Source organism: Cervus canadensis, chromosome 12, assembly GCF_019320065.1.
Source record: "Cervus canadensis isolate Bull #8, Minnesota chromosome 12, ASM1932006v1, whole genome shotgun sequence".
In the NCBI taxonomy this organism is placed as follows: Eukaryota; Metazoa; Chordata; class Mammalia; order Artiodactyla; family Cervidae; genus Cervus; species Cervus canadensis.
The window spans coordinates 2,580,102-2,597,052 of NC_057397.1; the positions used below are offsets into that span (position 1 = coordinate 2,580,102).

Genomic DNA, 16,951 nt, shown 5'->3' on the forward strand with positions numbered 1-16,951 from the left:
CCAGAGAGCCTGTGATTTGCAATTGAAACAGGAAATCTTGTGAGAAGGAAGGAACTGTGGGGGTGAGAGCAGGTATGATTTGCGATGGAGGCCAGATTATAAAGCAGCACGTATTTCTTTCCATCCCAAGTTTCCATTTTGGGTTATAACTCACACGCCAGTGTGTGAACAGTCAAGTTTTCACTCACTCTTTCCTTCTTTTCTCTCTACCTTTTGTCCTTCCTTTTTCTTTCTTTCTTTCACCCCTCCACTCCTTCCCTCCTTCCTTCTATCTCTTCCTCCTTCCTTTCTCCCTTCCTTCCCTCTCCCCATTCATTCATTCATATGTTGGTCTCCTGTCTTGCACCAGGCACTGAGCTAGGGACATTATGGGCATCATGTTATTTATCCCTGATGTCCTTGTGTTGTAGGGACAGCTACTGCTCCTTTCTGGGCGATGGGAAAATCAAGAGTCAGAAGAACTATGAGATATTTCTAAAGTAGCTGGTCCCTCACACAAACACAGGTCTGCTCGACCCTTCATTGCTTCCTCCTCACCACGTGGGCCCTCAGTGGCTTGGAGGTCATGAACGCACATCACCAGGGGGTCTCAGCCCCGACACCACTGACACCTGGGACTGGATGACTGGATGACCTGTCGTCTCTATCGTAGGTTGTTTAATAGCTTCTCTGGCCTCCATCCTGTGAGATACTAGGAGCTCAGACCTCTCCTCAATCCTTGTGACAACCCCAGAATATCTCCAGACATTGTCACATTGTCAAATGTTTCCTGGGGTCAAAACCACCTCCAGCTGAGCCACTGCATAGTACCAAACTCTTGAGGAACGGATAAACTTCCGCCTGTCTGTCTGTCTGCCTCCTCTCCCACATTTATGTTCATCATAAATGTGTATTTTAAACAGACAGAGTTGCAGACCAAGCTGCAAAGCTTTTTCTCTCCATCGGCCCACAGTGAATGGGAGCAAAGAAAACACACCTGTTGGAAATAAATAAGAGAGACTGCACACACACACACACACACACACACACACCGAATCTCTTCACCAATGTTGGTTTCCTCCGGGTGAGGCCCTAAGACCTGTAGGAACCAGATACAGACCTGTCTTAAGCCCCTGAAAATGGCATTTGGCACTGAGCCTGAGCTGGTACTCATCTCACACACTAGTAAAGTAATGCTCAAAATTTTCCAAGCCAGGCTTCAGCAATACGTGAACGGTGAACTTCCAGATGTTCAAGCTGGATTTAGAAAAGGCAGAAGTACCAGAAATCAAATTACCAACATCCATTGGGTCATCGAAAAAGCAAGAAAGTTCCAGAAAAACATCTACTCCACATTATTGACTATGCCAAAGCCTTTCACTGTGTGGATCACAACAAACTCTGGAAAATTCTTGAAGAGATGGGAATACCAGACCACCTGACCTGCCTCTTGAGAAACCTGTATGCAGGTCAGGAAGCAACAGTTAGAACTGGACATGGAACAACAGAATGGTTCCAAATCGGGAAAGGAGTACATCAAGACTGTATATTGTCACCTTGCTTATTTAACTTATATGCAGAATACATCATGAGAAACGCTGGGCTGGATGAAGCACAAGCTGGAATCAAGATTGCTGGGAGAAATATCAATAACCGCAGATATGCAGATGACACCACCCTTATGCAGAAAGCAAAGAAGAACTAAAGAGCCTCTTGATGAAAGTGAAAGAGGAGAGTGAAAAAGTTGGCTTAAAACTCAACATTCAGAAAACTAAGATCATGGCATCTGGTCCCATCACTTCATGGCAAATAGATGGGGGAAACAGTGGAAACAGTTACAGACTTTATTTTTTTGGTCTCCAAAATCACTGCAGATGGTGACTGTAGCCATGAAATTAAAAGACGCTTGCTCCTTGGAAGAAAAGTTATGACCAACCTAGATAGCATATTAAAAAGCAGAGACATTACTTTCCCAACAAAGGTCCATCTAGTCAAAGCTATGGTTTTTCCAGTAGTCATGCATGGATGTGAGAGTTGGACTATAAAGAAAGCTGAGTGCCGAAGAATTGATGCTTTTAAATTGTGGTGTTAGAGAAGACTCTTGAGAGTCCCTTGGACCACAAGGAGATCCAACCAGTTCATCCTAAAGGAAATCAGTCCTGAATATTCATTGGAAGGACTGACGTTGAAGCTGAAACTCCAATCCTTTGGCCACCTGATTCGAATAACTGACTCATCTGAAAAGACCCTGATGCTGGGAAAGATTGAGGGTGGGAGGAGAAGGGGATGACAGAGGATGAGATGGTTGGATGGCATTACCGTCTCAATGGACATGAGTTTTGAGTAAACTCTGGGAGTTGGTGATGGACAGGAAAGCATGGCTTGCTGTAGTCCATGGGGTTGCAAAGAGTCAGACATGACTGAATGACTGAACTGAACTGAGCTGATAAAAGTATATTGACTCAATGAAAGAATGTGAGGGAATACAGCAGAGGAGATAAGATAAGGCTACAGGGAGGCTGATAAGTGTCTGGAGATTAGCACTGCTGGGAGGGGCGGGAGGCCTGGGCAGCACAGGTAGGGTGGCTGACTGCACCAGCCTGACCTAAGGACCAGGTAGGATCGGGACAGGCACAAAGGGAGGACAAGTGCCGCAGGCTAGGCCCGGCCCTCGACCCTGTGTGAACCTCTGACCCCATGGTCAGAGTTGGGGCTCAGAAAAGTACAGTTTTGAATCCTGCCTCATCACCTTGACATCCTGACAGCTAGCCACCCTCGGCCCCTAAACCCACTTCCTCACCAGTGAGATGTACTTACCGGGTCTGCAGTGCCTCAGCAATAGTTCTAAAATCCAAGCAGTCTTAAAGTCAGAAAAAAATTTTTTGTAAGTTTTTGGCAAACTCGTTTGGGGTCAAAATCTGACCCAAAGTTGACCAAAGAAATGATATCGGGTATTCATCCCTCTTAGGAGGACCAGCCCATACATTTCCTCCCAGAAGTAAGTGGCGTGTCTAATGATGGGGCTCAAGTCCAGATTCCCCTGGAGGATTGGACCTTGCATGGTTCTTTTTAAAATACAAGTAATCCAGAATCGTGATGACATCTGGTTCCAGGGGGCTGCATCAGGGTTTGTGGGCCTGGGTGATCTCCCCTGGAAGAACTTGAGGTGACAAGAACTGAGGGAAGGATTACTCAGTGCCTGGGGAAGATCAGGTGTCTTTGTTGGGTTTCTTTTTTCTTTTTTCGCATTAGACACTAACTTGACTAGACTTATCACAATAAACTGTGGAAAATTTTGAAAGAGATGGGAATACCAGACTACCTGACCTGCCTCTTGAGAAACCTGTATGCAGGTCAGGAAGCAACAGTTAGAACTGGACATGGAACAACAGATTGGTTCCAAATAGGAAATGGAGTATATCAAGGCTGTATATTGTCACCCTGCTTATTTAACTTATATGCAGAGTATATCATGAGAAACACTGGGCTGGAAGAAGCACAAGCTGGAATTAAGATTGCTGGGAGAAATATCAATAACCTCAGATATGCAGATGACACCACCCTTATGGCAGAAAGTGAAGAAGAACTAAAAAGCCTCTTGATGAAAGTGAAAGAGGAGAGTGAAAAAGTTGGTTTAAAGCTCAACATTCAGAAAACTAAGATCATGGCATCTGGTCCCATCACTTCATGGGAAATTGATGGGGAGACAGTGGGAACAGTGTCAGACTTTATTTTTGGGGGCTCCAAAATCACTACAAATGGTGATTGCAGCCATGAAATTAAAAGGCACTCCTTGGAAGGAAAGTTATGACCAGCCTAGATGGCATATTAAAAAGCAGAGACATTACTTTGCCAACAAAGGTCCATCTAGTCAAGGCTATGGTTTTTCCAGTAGTCATGTATGGATGTGAGAGTAGGACTGTGAGGAAAGCTGAGTGCCGAAAAATTGATGCTTTTGAACTGTGGTGTTGGAGAAGACTCTTGAGAGTCCCTTGGACTGCAAGGAGATCCAAACAGTCCATCCTAAAGGAGATCAGTCCTGGGTGTTCATTGGAAGGACTGATGCTGAAGCTGAAACTCCCATACTTTGACCACCTCATGCGAAGAATTGACTCATTTGAAAAGACCCTGATGCTGGGAGGGATTGGTGGCAGGAGGAGAAGGGGGCGACAGAGGATGAGCTGGCTGGATGGCATCACCGACTCAATGGGCATGAGTTTGAGTAAACTCTGGGAGTTGGTGATGGACAGGGAGGCCTGGTGTGCTGCGATTCATGGGGTCACAAAGAGTCAGACACGACTGAGCTGAACTGACTAGACTTAAGTTACTGGAGCCTGAATGAATAACTAACTTTTTTTTTTGAAGTGCAGAAAGCGGTGTTTGGGCTTTTTGATTTGTTTCTCAAAGCGTATCTGGAATACCCCTGAATAGAGCATGTGCTATGCTCTCTCTTCCTTCCCCCGCCCCAGACATCCCTCTGCCCGGCTTTGGGACATCTCCACCTTCAGTGCCCATCGCCACCCACGGCCAGCTGCTGGGCAGGTCGCAGGCCATTCAAGTGGGCACTTCGTGGAAGCCAGTGGACCAGTTCCTGGGAGTTCCCTATGCTGCCCCACCCCTGGGGGAGAAACGCTTCCGGGCCCCGGAGCACTTGAACTGGACTGGATCCTGGGAAGCCACCAAGCCACGGTAAGGATGGAGTGGAATACATTTGGGGGAATGTCCAGAGAAGCCTTCTCCCATTCTAAGCCTTCAAAGTAAGAGATGATAACAGAGCAGTGCATTAGAATTTGAGCCGTGCATTGGGGGTACATTAGCTAAGATGACGTTGAGTGCTCTTACATGTAAACCCCCATTTGTCGGTGAATTAACATTGTCTTGGTGCTGTCTCCTTTGGTGATGAGGTGCTGGTGGGCTCTGCTCCATGCAGTGATGCGGGAACCCAGGCTGGCATGTCTTCTTCAGCACAGACCTTGCAAGGTTCCTTCTAGGAACCTTCCTTGAATTCCCATCCAGGAAAGAGAGGCTATTAGTGCAGAGGAGGTTTCCTTGGGCCACGCCCATGGGAGGGGCATGTTCATCACTGTGCCGCAGCATGGCAGGGGCTGGAACTCAACCTCCCAGCTACATCTGACCTCAGTGGGGCTGAGAAATAAACAGAGAAGGAAACGCGTAGGAGTTTATAATAATAATAATAATAAATAATAATGTAAAAGGTCTTTTCATTCCCCCAGTAGACATGATATGAAAAGGAGTTTTCAAAAATGGGAAAAAAAATGGAATATCCTATTTTCCTTCCTCTGCTTTTCAATTTTGCCCATTCCCTCCTGTGCATGTACCACTGTAGATAGTTGACAAACAGGGTACGATTTTGTTATTTTTCTGATGAAAGCATGTTCAGAGTATCTGTGGAAGGAGCACCCACGCCGTCCTCTCTCGTCCCATGGCCTTTCCCTCTGCGCAGGCGTCAGCAGCTCTGTCCGAGGAGGCAGCCACATTCTCCCTGTCCATCACTGCCCGTGGCCAGTTGTGGGCAACTCACCACCCCAGCACCAGGCAAAGGGATGAGCAGGAGGCTCTGGGATATTCCCGGCGAGCAACAGGAAGACTTAAGCTAGGACAGTGGCAGAAGGATGCAGAAAGCCATGAAAGAGTTACCACTGGGAGACAAAAGAAACAAATAAGCACTAACTAGAGAACTTCACTGGGTTAGGATCCGCCCATTTGACAGATGAGGGAACTGAGGCTTTTGAGTGGCAAGCAGCGAGAGCTTGGTCCATTAGAGCCCAGTGCCAACCAGGCTTGGACAGGTAACCATCATGCCTGCTTCAGGTGTGTCCCAGATATGCATCTCAGTTCTTATGCCAGGAGATGTTTCCACTGGCACACTTGGACTCTGTAGTGATGGATAAAGCAGGCCGAGGCCCCTCATCCCAGCGGGTTTGCACACTGAAGCCTGCAGGGCCCCAGGGCCCAGGTGAACCCGTGTTCCTCTGCTCTATCTAGGTCGGGAGCTTGTCCAGGGGACACTCCTCAGGCCCATGGTAGGGAGATTGGTGGTCATCCTGCTCTTTCCAGCATTTACTCACCAGTCCCATTAACCATTTCCTGAAGCTGCCTAATTGTCGGTGGGCTGCTGGGCCTTCAGAATGGGGCAGTGGGCTCTGCTGCTGCTGCTGCTGCTGGGCATGCAGGAAGGCTGGCGCGTGTCCCTTTAATTGTTTTTCCTGCAAGTCACACACCATCCTTCTGTATCTGCAGGGCCAGGTGCTGGCAGCCAGGTGTCAGGACGCCCACGCCTCCCGGGGTTAGCGAAGATTGCCTGTATCTCAACGTGTTTGTCCCGCAGAATGTGGTGAGTGTGGCCGTCCGGGCTGTGGTTGCCGTGAAAGCTGCCCTGTTGGCACTCCCCAAGCCCCGCGGTGCCAGCATGGTCCGCGCTGTGCTCTCTGCTCTCCTGGTTGGTTCCTGGCTCCCTGAGGTCTGAGTGTCTGAGCGCCAGCCTGGTTCCTCCAGGGCCTCCCCTTGTTTGCACAGGAGCATGGTGCTTCATTATCCGGGTCCAGTTCTTTAAGAGATGTTCATAAAGTGCCAGTGACGGGAGGGTCTGTTCTCCCTGGGCTGCAGCTCTGAGCAAAACAAGGTTGCTGTTCTCAAGGGGGCTTCCATTACAGCGGGAGGAGCAGAAATAAGCAGTTCAGTTCAGTCACTCAGTCATGTCTGACTCTCTGCAACCCCATGGACTGCACCACGTCAGGCTTCCCTGTCCATCACCCACTCCCAGAGCATGCTCAAACTCATGTCTATCGAGTAGGTGATGACATCCAACCATCTCATCCTCTGTCGTCCCCTTCTCCTCCTACCTTCAATCTTTCTCAGCATCAGGGTCAAAAACAGATAAGCAGATAAATATTGGACAACTGTGGGACTGATAGGATTGTGACGAGAAACACAGGAGGGAGGAGACAGAGTGACAGATGGTGTCTGGAGGGAAGGGTGAGAGCCACACCAGTGGATGAGGGCTGGTGATGCGGGGTTTCCTGGAGGGCCATGGGCTGGGGAAGTGTGGAGCCAGGTCAAATTAATCTGCAAATGAGGAAACCAGCAGTTGTCCTTGGAGAGACCCTTGGAGAGACCCCCTTGGGGGTGTTTCTTTTCATGTGGTCTCTCACTTGAGGCAGTTCTAGAGGGTGGGTAAAATTCAGGAAGTGGCCCCAACTCTGATTATTATTGTTGTTCGGTCACTAAGTTGTGTCTTAACTCTGTGACCCCATGGACTGCAGCACACCAGGCTTCCCTGTCCTTCATGTCCATTGTGTCAGTGATGCCATCCAACCATCTCATCCTCTGTCGTCCCCTTCTCCTCCTGCCTTCGATCTTTCCCAGCATCAGGGTCTTTTCCAATGAGTTGGCTCTTCATATCAGGTGGCCAAAGTATTGGAGCTTCAGCTTCAGTCTTTCCAGTGAATATTCAGGGTTGACTCTGGCTAGTCCCTGTTTTGAAGCCTGTATATGCCTAAGTAGCATCTAGGATCCTGATGTTGAGTTGAGTTTCCTGTCTGAGGGGAAGGGTCAGAACTCATGAGAGAAAACAGAACTGATGAGCCTTAGGAAACGTGAGTTGTGTTGGCAGATCCCACGGTGCATGTGATGTGCCTCCACTTCCTGGTCCCCGAGCCACCAGCAGCCAGAGGCAATGCACTTTGGAGATTTGAGCACAGCAAGCTTCTGAGTGAGATTTGAAACAAGGACATCTGGATATGGAGGTTCCTCTGGGATGCATTAATAGAAGCATAGAGCCTAGAGTGAAGGAGGTGATGGTGATGCCCAGTGCTGGCCGGATCATGCTGGGGATGTTGAATTAAGTTCTGGCTCCAAACCAGCCTGCCACTTACCACTGCCTCCCTGGCCTGGAGAAGGTCACTCACATTCTATGTGCCCCAGTTTCCTGTTTTGAAAAGTAGGGAGAGAAATAGCATCAGCTCATGAAGTTCTTATGAGAATGGAATAAAACAAGGCATAGATACTAATTAACCAATGAACAGGTGATAAGAGAGACATTGGAAATGGCAAAGAGTGGGACAGAGACCACACCTAAAGCCTGGAGGAGACCATCACTTGGGCAGTGTAGGAGCTGGACAGTGTTGAACATACTGGAAAGAGCAGGGGCTCGGGGAGGGACACCTCTGGAGGTCTGTGCCCGTCATCGGCTGAACACCTCACAGCATCCTTCCTTCTGATCCTCCTGATGCCTCTAAGAGGTGTCATTCCCATTGGATAGATGAGAAGCCCAAGGCTCAGAGAGGTCGGGTGACTTGTCTAAGGTCACTCACTATTACTGTAGATTTGGTCAGTCGGGTCCCAGAGCTCACGGCTAGGGCCAGTGAGTGGTGATCGGTGAGCATACACTTTTGCCGTAATGTGAGCAAGAAGTTGACAACAGTACTTCACAGTTGATCTATGAAGTCACTGGTCTTCACACTGACTCTCGGAGGAAATGATAGGTATGTTTATTTCTATCTTCTCCCCCCTTTCCCACTTTAGAGGTGTAGAAACTGAGGCTAGGAGAGTCTTCATGGGTCTTACTAAGAAAGCACAGTTGGGCTGAGCAGAGACTTGATCCCCATCTCCTGACTTCAAATCCAGAACCCCTTCCCCCTCGGGGAGTTTCCAGTCAAAAGTAGCTTTGCCATTCTTGGGCTGCTCCGTCTCCCCTGCCTGGCCTTGGGATAGGTGTGTTGACACACCCAGAGCTGTGTGTCGGCTCAGTCTGGCACCTGCATGGCAAAGGTGCCCTTCCCAAGCTCTGGAGGGGGAGGTGGCCGCCTGCAGCCCCACATTTCTGTGCTCCCTGCAGGCCCCCAACGCATCCGTGCTGGTGTTCTTCCACAACGCCGTGGAGGGCAAGGGAAGTGGGGACCGGCTGGCAGTGGACGGCTCCTTCCTGGCTGCTGTAGGCAACCTCATCGTGGTCACGGCCAGCTATCGCACGGGCATCTTTGGCTTCCTGAGTTCCGGTGAGCTGCTGGGGTTGGTGGGGACCGCTGACTCCCTGAGGCGAGTGTGTTGTTTGTGTGCATTTAGTCCTTTCTTCCTAAAACCTCATCCCTTCCTGGCCCCCGGCCCTCCTTCAGCCCACTGAGTGGGCAGTACCTTCACGAGACGCTCCAGCCATGCTGATGCCCGTAGGTCACAGTTGCCACTGATGAAACTCACCACGTGTCTGAAGCCGTTCCAAGTACCTTAACATGTCTTGTCTTGTGATATTAATACCTCTGTGTGTGCGCTTCTGCATATTGAGACCCCAGAGGGCTAGACCCTTGCTCAGGCTCACATGGCCAGGAAAAGGCAGAGCCAGGATTCACCACCAGGGTCACCTGCCCTGGAGACACTAAGGGATGGATCAGAGCTCTGGGACCCTCAGAGAGACATTTACTAGAGTAAGGGCTGCATAGACAATGATTTCAATCATCACTGTCAATTTCTGGCCTTTATCCCTCAGGTTACACCCTCCACCTTCCCCACCAGCTTGCAGGGCAGAAATGAGGCTTGAACCAATCCCAGCATCACCCACCCATGTCTTTTCCTTCCTCTCCACCCCAACCCCACTCCCACGAACCCCACCCCACCTCTGGTGGTAGGGCAGTAGTTTGTTAGGCAGCTGTGGTGGAGGGTGGATGTCTTGGTCTGGGAATCCAAAGAGCCAAGTGTTATCCGTGTGACCTTGGACACAATCCTCCCTTTCTCCAAGTCTCAGTTTTCTCCTCTGTAAAATGGGAGTAATTTTAACCCAACTTCCAAAGTCACTGGGAGACTCACGCGAGGTGTGAAGGGGCTCCAGAGGCTGTGATGGGCTTTGTGTGTTCTCAAGGACAGCACCAAGCATCATCTCTGTTCTCCGGGGATTGCATTTAAGACCTGGGGTGCCTTGCATGGTGGATATGGCTGGGCGATTGGGAGGTAACCTGGCCAGAACCACGGCTCCTCTAGAACATGGGTGAGCACAGGCATCCAGCGTGAGCAGAACTCCAGGGGCACTGGGGGATAGGGCTGGGTGGACCATGTGGCTAGAGGCCCTGAGTGTCACAATGAAGATTTTAGGTTTGCACAGCAATCATGAAACAGGCAACAAGGTAAGGCAATGTGTGACAGGTGCCGATGAGGGGAGTGTGGCTGATGAACTGATTTCAGGCTTTCCTTCGGGGAGGCAGCGGCAGGGCTAGAGCACTGAGCACTCCTGCTGGATTTTCTTTCCTTTTTCAAAAACACAACTGATGACTCTGTTAAGTCAGGAGCTCCTTTTGCTAAAGAGATGGTGAAACCCAGAAGCCAGCCTGTGGCGCCCGCTTGGGTGGGGCTTTCCACAGACCTGGCTGACTCTGGCTCAGAGCTTTTCCAGACAGAAGAGAACTTCCATATGCTACCCGTCGGTGAGGGGGCGGGCTTATGATTTCATGGGCTGTAATCTATGGAGAATTCCGTGGGCTTCTGGGAAGGCGAGCCCATTTCTGGGAGCAGTGTCAGGGGAGGCAGAGAACACCCACCCCTTCTCACTCCTGGCTTGCAACACCGCCTGTTCCTCTGCTTAAAGCAACGCTATCAGCAAGAGAGAGAGAGAGGGACGCTCACCCAGCACCCGTGTCTCTACCAGACGTCTTTCCCAGGTGACGTCATCTCGGTCTCCAGGCATCTCCATGACGTCAGCACAGTGTGGCCATTTCTGAGCTCGGGGCTCAGAGCAGTTGGGGGACTTTCTGCCTCACTTCTGAGTGTGTGTGCTCTGTCGCTCAGCTGTGTCCCAATCTCTGTAGCCCCGAGGACTGTAGCCAGCCAGGCTCCTCTATCCATAGGATTCTCCAGGCAAGAATACTGGAAGTCTGTTGCCATTTTCTACTCCAAGGGATCTTCTCGACCTCAGGGGTCAAATCCACATCTCTAGCATCGACTGCATTGGCAGGTGGATCCTTTACCAGCCCCCTTAAGCTCTTGGTGGCTCAGAGGGTAAAGAATATGCCTAGAACGCAGGAGACCCGGGTTCAGTCCCTCCGCGTCTCATCCATTGCAGGCTGCTCGCCTCTCATGAGATCAAGCGTGTGAAGGCAAACATCTGGAAGCTTGCTGGCACCTCGCAGGGGCTCCCAAGGGTTAACACTGCTTCCCTTTCCCTGGTAGGACCTCCGTAAGGGAGGGCTTTCTGCAGCCACGTCCGGGCCCTGCATCTGGCCAGCAGCAGCCCTGGCAGTTACTGAGTCATGCCGAGTTGCCACTTCATGTACTTTATCTCGTGTGATGAATGTACGCAGCATCTGCTGTTGTAGTTCAGAGTACAGATAATCCCCTGAGAGCTCCAGACTCCAGAGGCACATTAAGAAAGAGATGGAAACAGAAAGTGATGTCAGCTCTGCGGCTGACTAGACAAACTCGTGTTCTCTGAGAGCAAAGCCCAGACTCAACAGCACTTAAAAGGAGCGCAGTTCCTGGTGAAGAGCAGGTGGGAAGGCAGTGAAGGGGTCCCCCACCTGGATCTCACTGGCAGGAAAGACCCCTCCAGCGTGGGGCACAGTGATTACCTCCTCTCTTTGGCAAAACAATGCAGTGAGGGGACCCGGGGCCAGTGGCCTTGCAGGGTCAGAGGAGTGGGTGGGCCATGGTCCGCAGGCCTCCTGAAGGGTGTGCGAACAGGAAGTGTGCTTTGGCCTGGGAGCCAGACTGAAGGCCAGGCCCCGTAATGTGCCCAGCACCGCATCATCCTGGGGGCACTCAGAGCTTCCCCTTAGTGCCTCCCCTCTGAGGGGTCTGCTCCCCTTTGTGACCAGAAGAACAGGCCCGGAGTCCTGCTCCATCACAGGTGCAACTTCTGTTGCTGAAGACAAGGTAGACCCCACAAAGGGCATCTGGGAGATAATAGCTGAACCTAAACCTGTACTATTTTATTTAAGAAAAGACAAGCAACTTCTAGAGTGCTTTATACCAGGTTCTGCATCATTCTGTTCCTTTTAGAATTCTTAACAAATTCAATCATCATAACAACCTGTTGAGGTTGGTACTATTATTATCCCATTTTACAGATGGAGAAAGTCAAGTCACATTAAGTAACTCATCCAGAGCCCTGCAGAGCTTGTAGGGGATGGAGTGAGACCGGTGCCTGACTGGTCTGGCTCCATAACCCACCTGCAAAGCCTGTGCACCACGATCCCTTTTATTGATGGCCATCAACAAGAACTGGGGGAGGAACTGCTGTGAGCCCAGCTGAGGAGTTTTAGAAAGATAACTGAATAAATAATCAAATGAGCAAGCAAGAGTCAATTAGACCGTGAGGAGACAACTGAATGTTTGCTGATGTGTTCTGACCAGAGAGTGGGTAGAACAGAGCTGGAGGATTAGTTCGGGGTGGGGTGAGGCAGTTGGAGAGGTGCATCATCATGTTTGTCCAGAGATCTTCTACTTACATCCTGGACTCCTCCTGGACTGTATGTGCCTGGCCAGCAGAGAGCAGCCCTGTCCAGTTTCATGCCCCCAGCAGCACTGCTTGCTGCATGTTTGTGGCGGGGCTGAATCAGGTGAGACCAGAGCTCAGCCCTGAAGATGAAGAGAATGGAACTCAGCCAAGACCAGACTGTAGGGTGATGAGCACAGGCAATGAGCAGACCCCGATGCCTGGACTAGGACGGGTGTTGAAAAGTGAGGGGAACCCAGACGGCTCAGATGGGCTGAAGTTAATCTTGCTGCTACTGCTTAGTTGCTTCAGTTGTGTCTGACTTTTTGAGATCCACCCTGCCATGGACTTGTAGCCCACCAGGCTCCTCTGTCCATAGAATTCTCCAGGCGAGAATACTGGAGTGGGTTGCCAGACCCTCCTCCAGGGGATCTTCCCAACCCAGGGATCGAACCCGGGTCTCCTGCATTGCAGGCAGATTCTTTACCAGCTGAGCCACCAGGGAAGTCTGAAGTTAATCTTAGAGGGGAGGAGAAGCCAGGAAGAAGTTAGACTTGATGCAGCGGGAATGAAGGCGTTATGAAAGCTTCTGAGCAGAGAAAGTTCCATAAAAAGAGTACCTAAAATTTTTAATGAAAATAACAGAGTGCCTTGCACACCATAGATTTATTTTTTTTGACAAATGTTTGCTGAATTGGGTTGAATGTTAGGACAATAGGTACTGAGTGTGTGTTAGATTGAAGTGCCGATTCTATCTCAGTTTTGCTTCTGGGAAACTTCCCTGGCAGCCCAGTGGTTAAGACTTCGCCTTCCAGTGCAGGGAGTGGGGGTTCATTCCCTGATCAGGAAGCTAAGATCCCACACGTCTTGTGGCCAGAAAACCAAAACATAAAACAGAAACAATATTGTGACAAATTCCATAAAGACTTTGGTCCACATTAAAAAAAAAAAACAAAGAAAATTTACTTCTTGCAACTAAACAAACTCTTTCCCTTTCAAGTCTCAGATTCCACTAGGGAGTGAAAGGGCTGAGCTAGATAGACCATCTCAGATGAGCTAGTTGGCGGCTCCCTGTGCGTGTCCTGGAGGCTGTCTGCCCTGAGGGCTGAGACCTTGTCTGTCTTGCTCTCTGCACTACTCAGCACAGTCCTGGCATCAGGTGAAGCCCAGTTCAGACTTGCTTCCTGAGAGAACCCTCATCTCTGACTTCCTAGGGGTCTGTAGACCCCAGAATGTCAGCGTTGTCCGTGAGAAGCTGCTACTTGGGGGCCTGGGAGTCAGGGACAATGCCATGCCTCCACGCTGTCCCTGGAAATGCAGGCCGTGGGTGTCACTTCCCAGACTGGGTCTTGTTCAGCTGCTGCCCAGCCTTTCTGCCCTCCCTGAGACCTTGGAAACAAACAGAATGTGTCTGCAATCCAGAAAAGCCCACAGAGAAGGGTGCCAGTGGCTTCACTAAACCCAGAACATGAAATGAGTTTGAAGAAATTCTGAGCGTCTCCCCAGCTGGAGGAGTAATTCGAACCATTATGTCCACCGAGCTGGTGTTCTCGTCAGCCCTTTGTGAACAGCAGGCTGGGGAAGCAGGATGCGAGGTTTTGCTACTTTTCTATCTGGGGAAATGGGTTTTTGTTGACAGTTTCTCACTTGATACTGAATCGTGTTCATCATAAGTGTAGTCATTTCATTCACTTAACATTTCATAAGGACCAACTGCATGCCGCTGGTTTTAGTGGAGGGCAGAGTCTAGCAGGGAACCCCATGCTGGCAAGTACTCTGAAAGGGGACCCTCACTTCCCCCAAGGCTGCCTGTGAATTGACAGTGTAGCTCAGACTCAGAGGATGACTTGGTCAGAGGTCGGAGCTAGGGCAGGTCAAGGGCATAGGGAGGGTTCTGGGTGGAGGAAGTCATGTGCCGAGCCCAGGGTGGGGGAGGGGAGGGGTGTGGTGTTTGAGCATCTGATGGGGAGCTGGGTGGCTGCAGCACAGGACGGGGTGACGGGGGTGGAGACAAAGAGAGATGTGCCCCAGAGATGGGCGACCGGGTCCTGGGGGGCTTGGAATGCATGAGAAGAATTGAAATGGTGCCCTAAGGACCATGAGATGAGATGGGAGACGTTACATAGGATGGGGCAGGGGGTGTGTGTGTGTACATTGATGTGTGTGTACATGTGTGTGTATGTTGGTTAGTGTGTTTGTGTGTGTACATTGGTGTGTACATACATTGTTGTGTGTATGTGTGTGTACATTGGGGTGTGTGTGTACATTGTTGTGTGTATGTGTGTGTACATTGGGGTGTGTGTGTACATTGTTGTGTGTATGTGTGTGTACATTGGGGTGTGTGTGTACATTGGTGTGTGTACATTAGTATATGTGTGTACACTGGTGTGTGTGTACATTGGGGTGTGTGTGTATACATTGTTGTGTGTGTGTCTATATATGTTGGGGGTGTGTGTGTATACATTGGGGGGGTGTGTATATGTTGGGGTGGTATGTGTGTACATTGGGGTGTGTGTGCATACATTGGGGTGTGTGTGTATGCATTGTGTTGTGTGTGTGTATACATTAGGGGGTGTGAGTGTGTACACTGGGGGGTGTGTGTGTGTCTCAGAGAGAGATAACCAAATTGCAATTTAGAAGATCACTCTGGATGCACACAGAGAATTCAGGGGCAAGAGGAGAGTGAGGATACGGGAGGCCAGTGAACAACTCTAGGAGAGATAGGGCAGAGATCAGTGGGGGAGCACTCACCGCATCAGGGGAGGGGGGAGGAGGGGAAGCAGGTGAAAGAGGAGTCCGGGAAGACCCACGAGGCTGTGCAGGAGACGAGTGGGTGGGTGTGGCTGGGTTTGAGGGAGAAGGTAAGAAACTCGGGAGAAGCTGCTGGCGGGGTGCTCAGGAGACTTGGAATCGATTCCCTTTGGGACTGAATGGACCTGAGGTGCCTGTGAGTCAGCCTCCTGGAGGAATGTGAGGGACCTGGGCCTGGAGAGTGTTCTGGGCAGCGATGTCATCCTGAGAGTCAGCCTCACGTAGGCAGTGGTTGAAGCCAAGGGTCCTGAGAGTCAGCCGCCGTAAGTGGTGGTTGAAGCCAAGGGTCTGCCAGAGAAGAGGGGGTGAGCCTCGGCTCGGACCAGGACAGGCCTGGTGCTTCAGGGTCCTTAGTGGTGTAGACTAAGGAGGGTCCACTCAATTCAGAGATGGCCGTGGGGTCTGGGCATAGAGTGTTCCGCATGCCAAGGAGAAGAGTGTTCTGGCTGTAGGTTTTCTTGTGTCTGAATCATTCCATTTTTAAAAAGTGCTGAGCTTTCAGTAAATATTTACTGGGGACTTCCCTGGTGGTCCAGTGGTTAAAACTTTGCCTTCCAATGCAGGAAATGCAGGTTCTATCCCTCATCAGGGAGCTAGCATGCCTTGCAGCCAAGAAGTCAAAATATACAACAGAAGCAATATTGCAAAAAATTCAATAAAGACTTTGAATATGGTCCTCATCAAAAAAAAATCTAAAAATAAATAAAAAATATTTCCTAAATTATATGAAAAAAAAAGATCAGCTCTACTGAGTGCTGCTGAAGGTCATGGAAGGTGGTGGGAAGGGGTGAGACTGATGGCCCCAGGCTGGCCTAGCCTTCATCCCAGGGAAGAGACCCGGAGAGTTGGGGCAGTCAGGGAGGATCCGGGGCAGAAAGCTCAGCTCTTTTTCCCTGGATGTGCCAAGCGGGGGCTCTGAACACGCACTGCCTCTCATCTGAGCAGCCACCCCCTTTAGGACGGGGAAGCCTTAGTCCACAGACGTGGAGAGACGTGTCCATGGTCTCCTACTTGGCAAAGGCTGATGGGAGAATCCCAGTTGGATGGGCCTGATTCCAGAGCCCAGGCTCTCCCACTGTATTGAGAAGTCACAGTCCTGACCTGGGTGGACGGGAGTCTAGGTCCCCCACAGGTGCCACGTGCCTGACTGGCTGCATCCAGGGTGCAGGATCACAGAGGGTTAAAGGCTTTCCTCTTTCCTAAGGGTCCAACGAGCTGAGCGGCAACTGGGGGCTGCTGGACCAGATGGTGGCTCTGACCTGGGTGCAGACCCACATCCGAGCGTTTGGCGGGGACCCTCGGCGCGTGACCCTGGCAGCAGACCGTGGCGGAGCCGACGTGGCCAGCATCCACCTTGTAACCACCAGAGCCGCCAACTCCAGACTCTTCCGGAGAGCTGTGCTGATGGTGAGCTGCCCACTCTGTCTTCAGTCTTGCTGAAGGCGGTCCTTCCTCCCCCCACCTGGCTTCGATTGCTTGGATTTCCTTTATCCTTTGTTCTGAATGGGTGTCCCACCCGTGGCCATCTTTCTATGCATACATGAGCCAGGATGTTACTGGCTACTCATAACCAAAGTACTAATCGTGTAGACAGGGTAGTGTTAGTGATAATGATGATAATGGTGATGAAGGTGGTGAAAATGATAATGATGGTGATATGATAATGATAGGGATGGAATAATTATGATGGCGGAAACCACCTGTTGACCACAGCATAATCTCTGT

General features: G+C 50.4%; 1 protein-coding gene across 1 annotated transcript in view; it reads left to right on the top strand.

Annotated features, from left to right (window-relative positions):
• TG (thyroglobulin) overlaps positions 1-16,951 on the top strand; it is a 235,697-nt gene that overhangs the window by 117,388 nt on the left and 101,358 nt on the right. The window contains exons 38-41 of the mRNA XM_043483790.1: positions 4,449-4,668; positions 6,241-6,334; positions 8,837-8,996; positions 16,431-16,633. Of these exons, the coding sequence (XP_043339725.1) occupies positions 4,449-4,668; positions 6,241-6,334; positions 8,837-8,996; positions 16,431-16,633 (677 nt within the window). The remainder of the gene's footprint in view (positions 1-4,448; positions 4,669-6,240; positions 6,335-8,836; positions 8,997-16,430; positions 16,634-16,951) is intronic.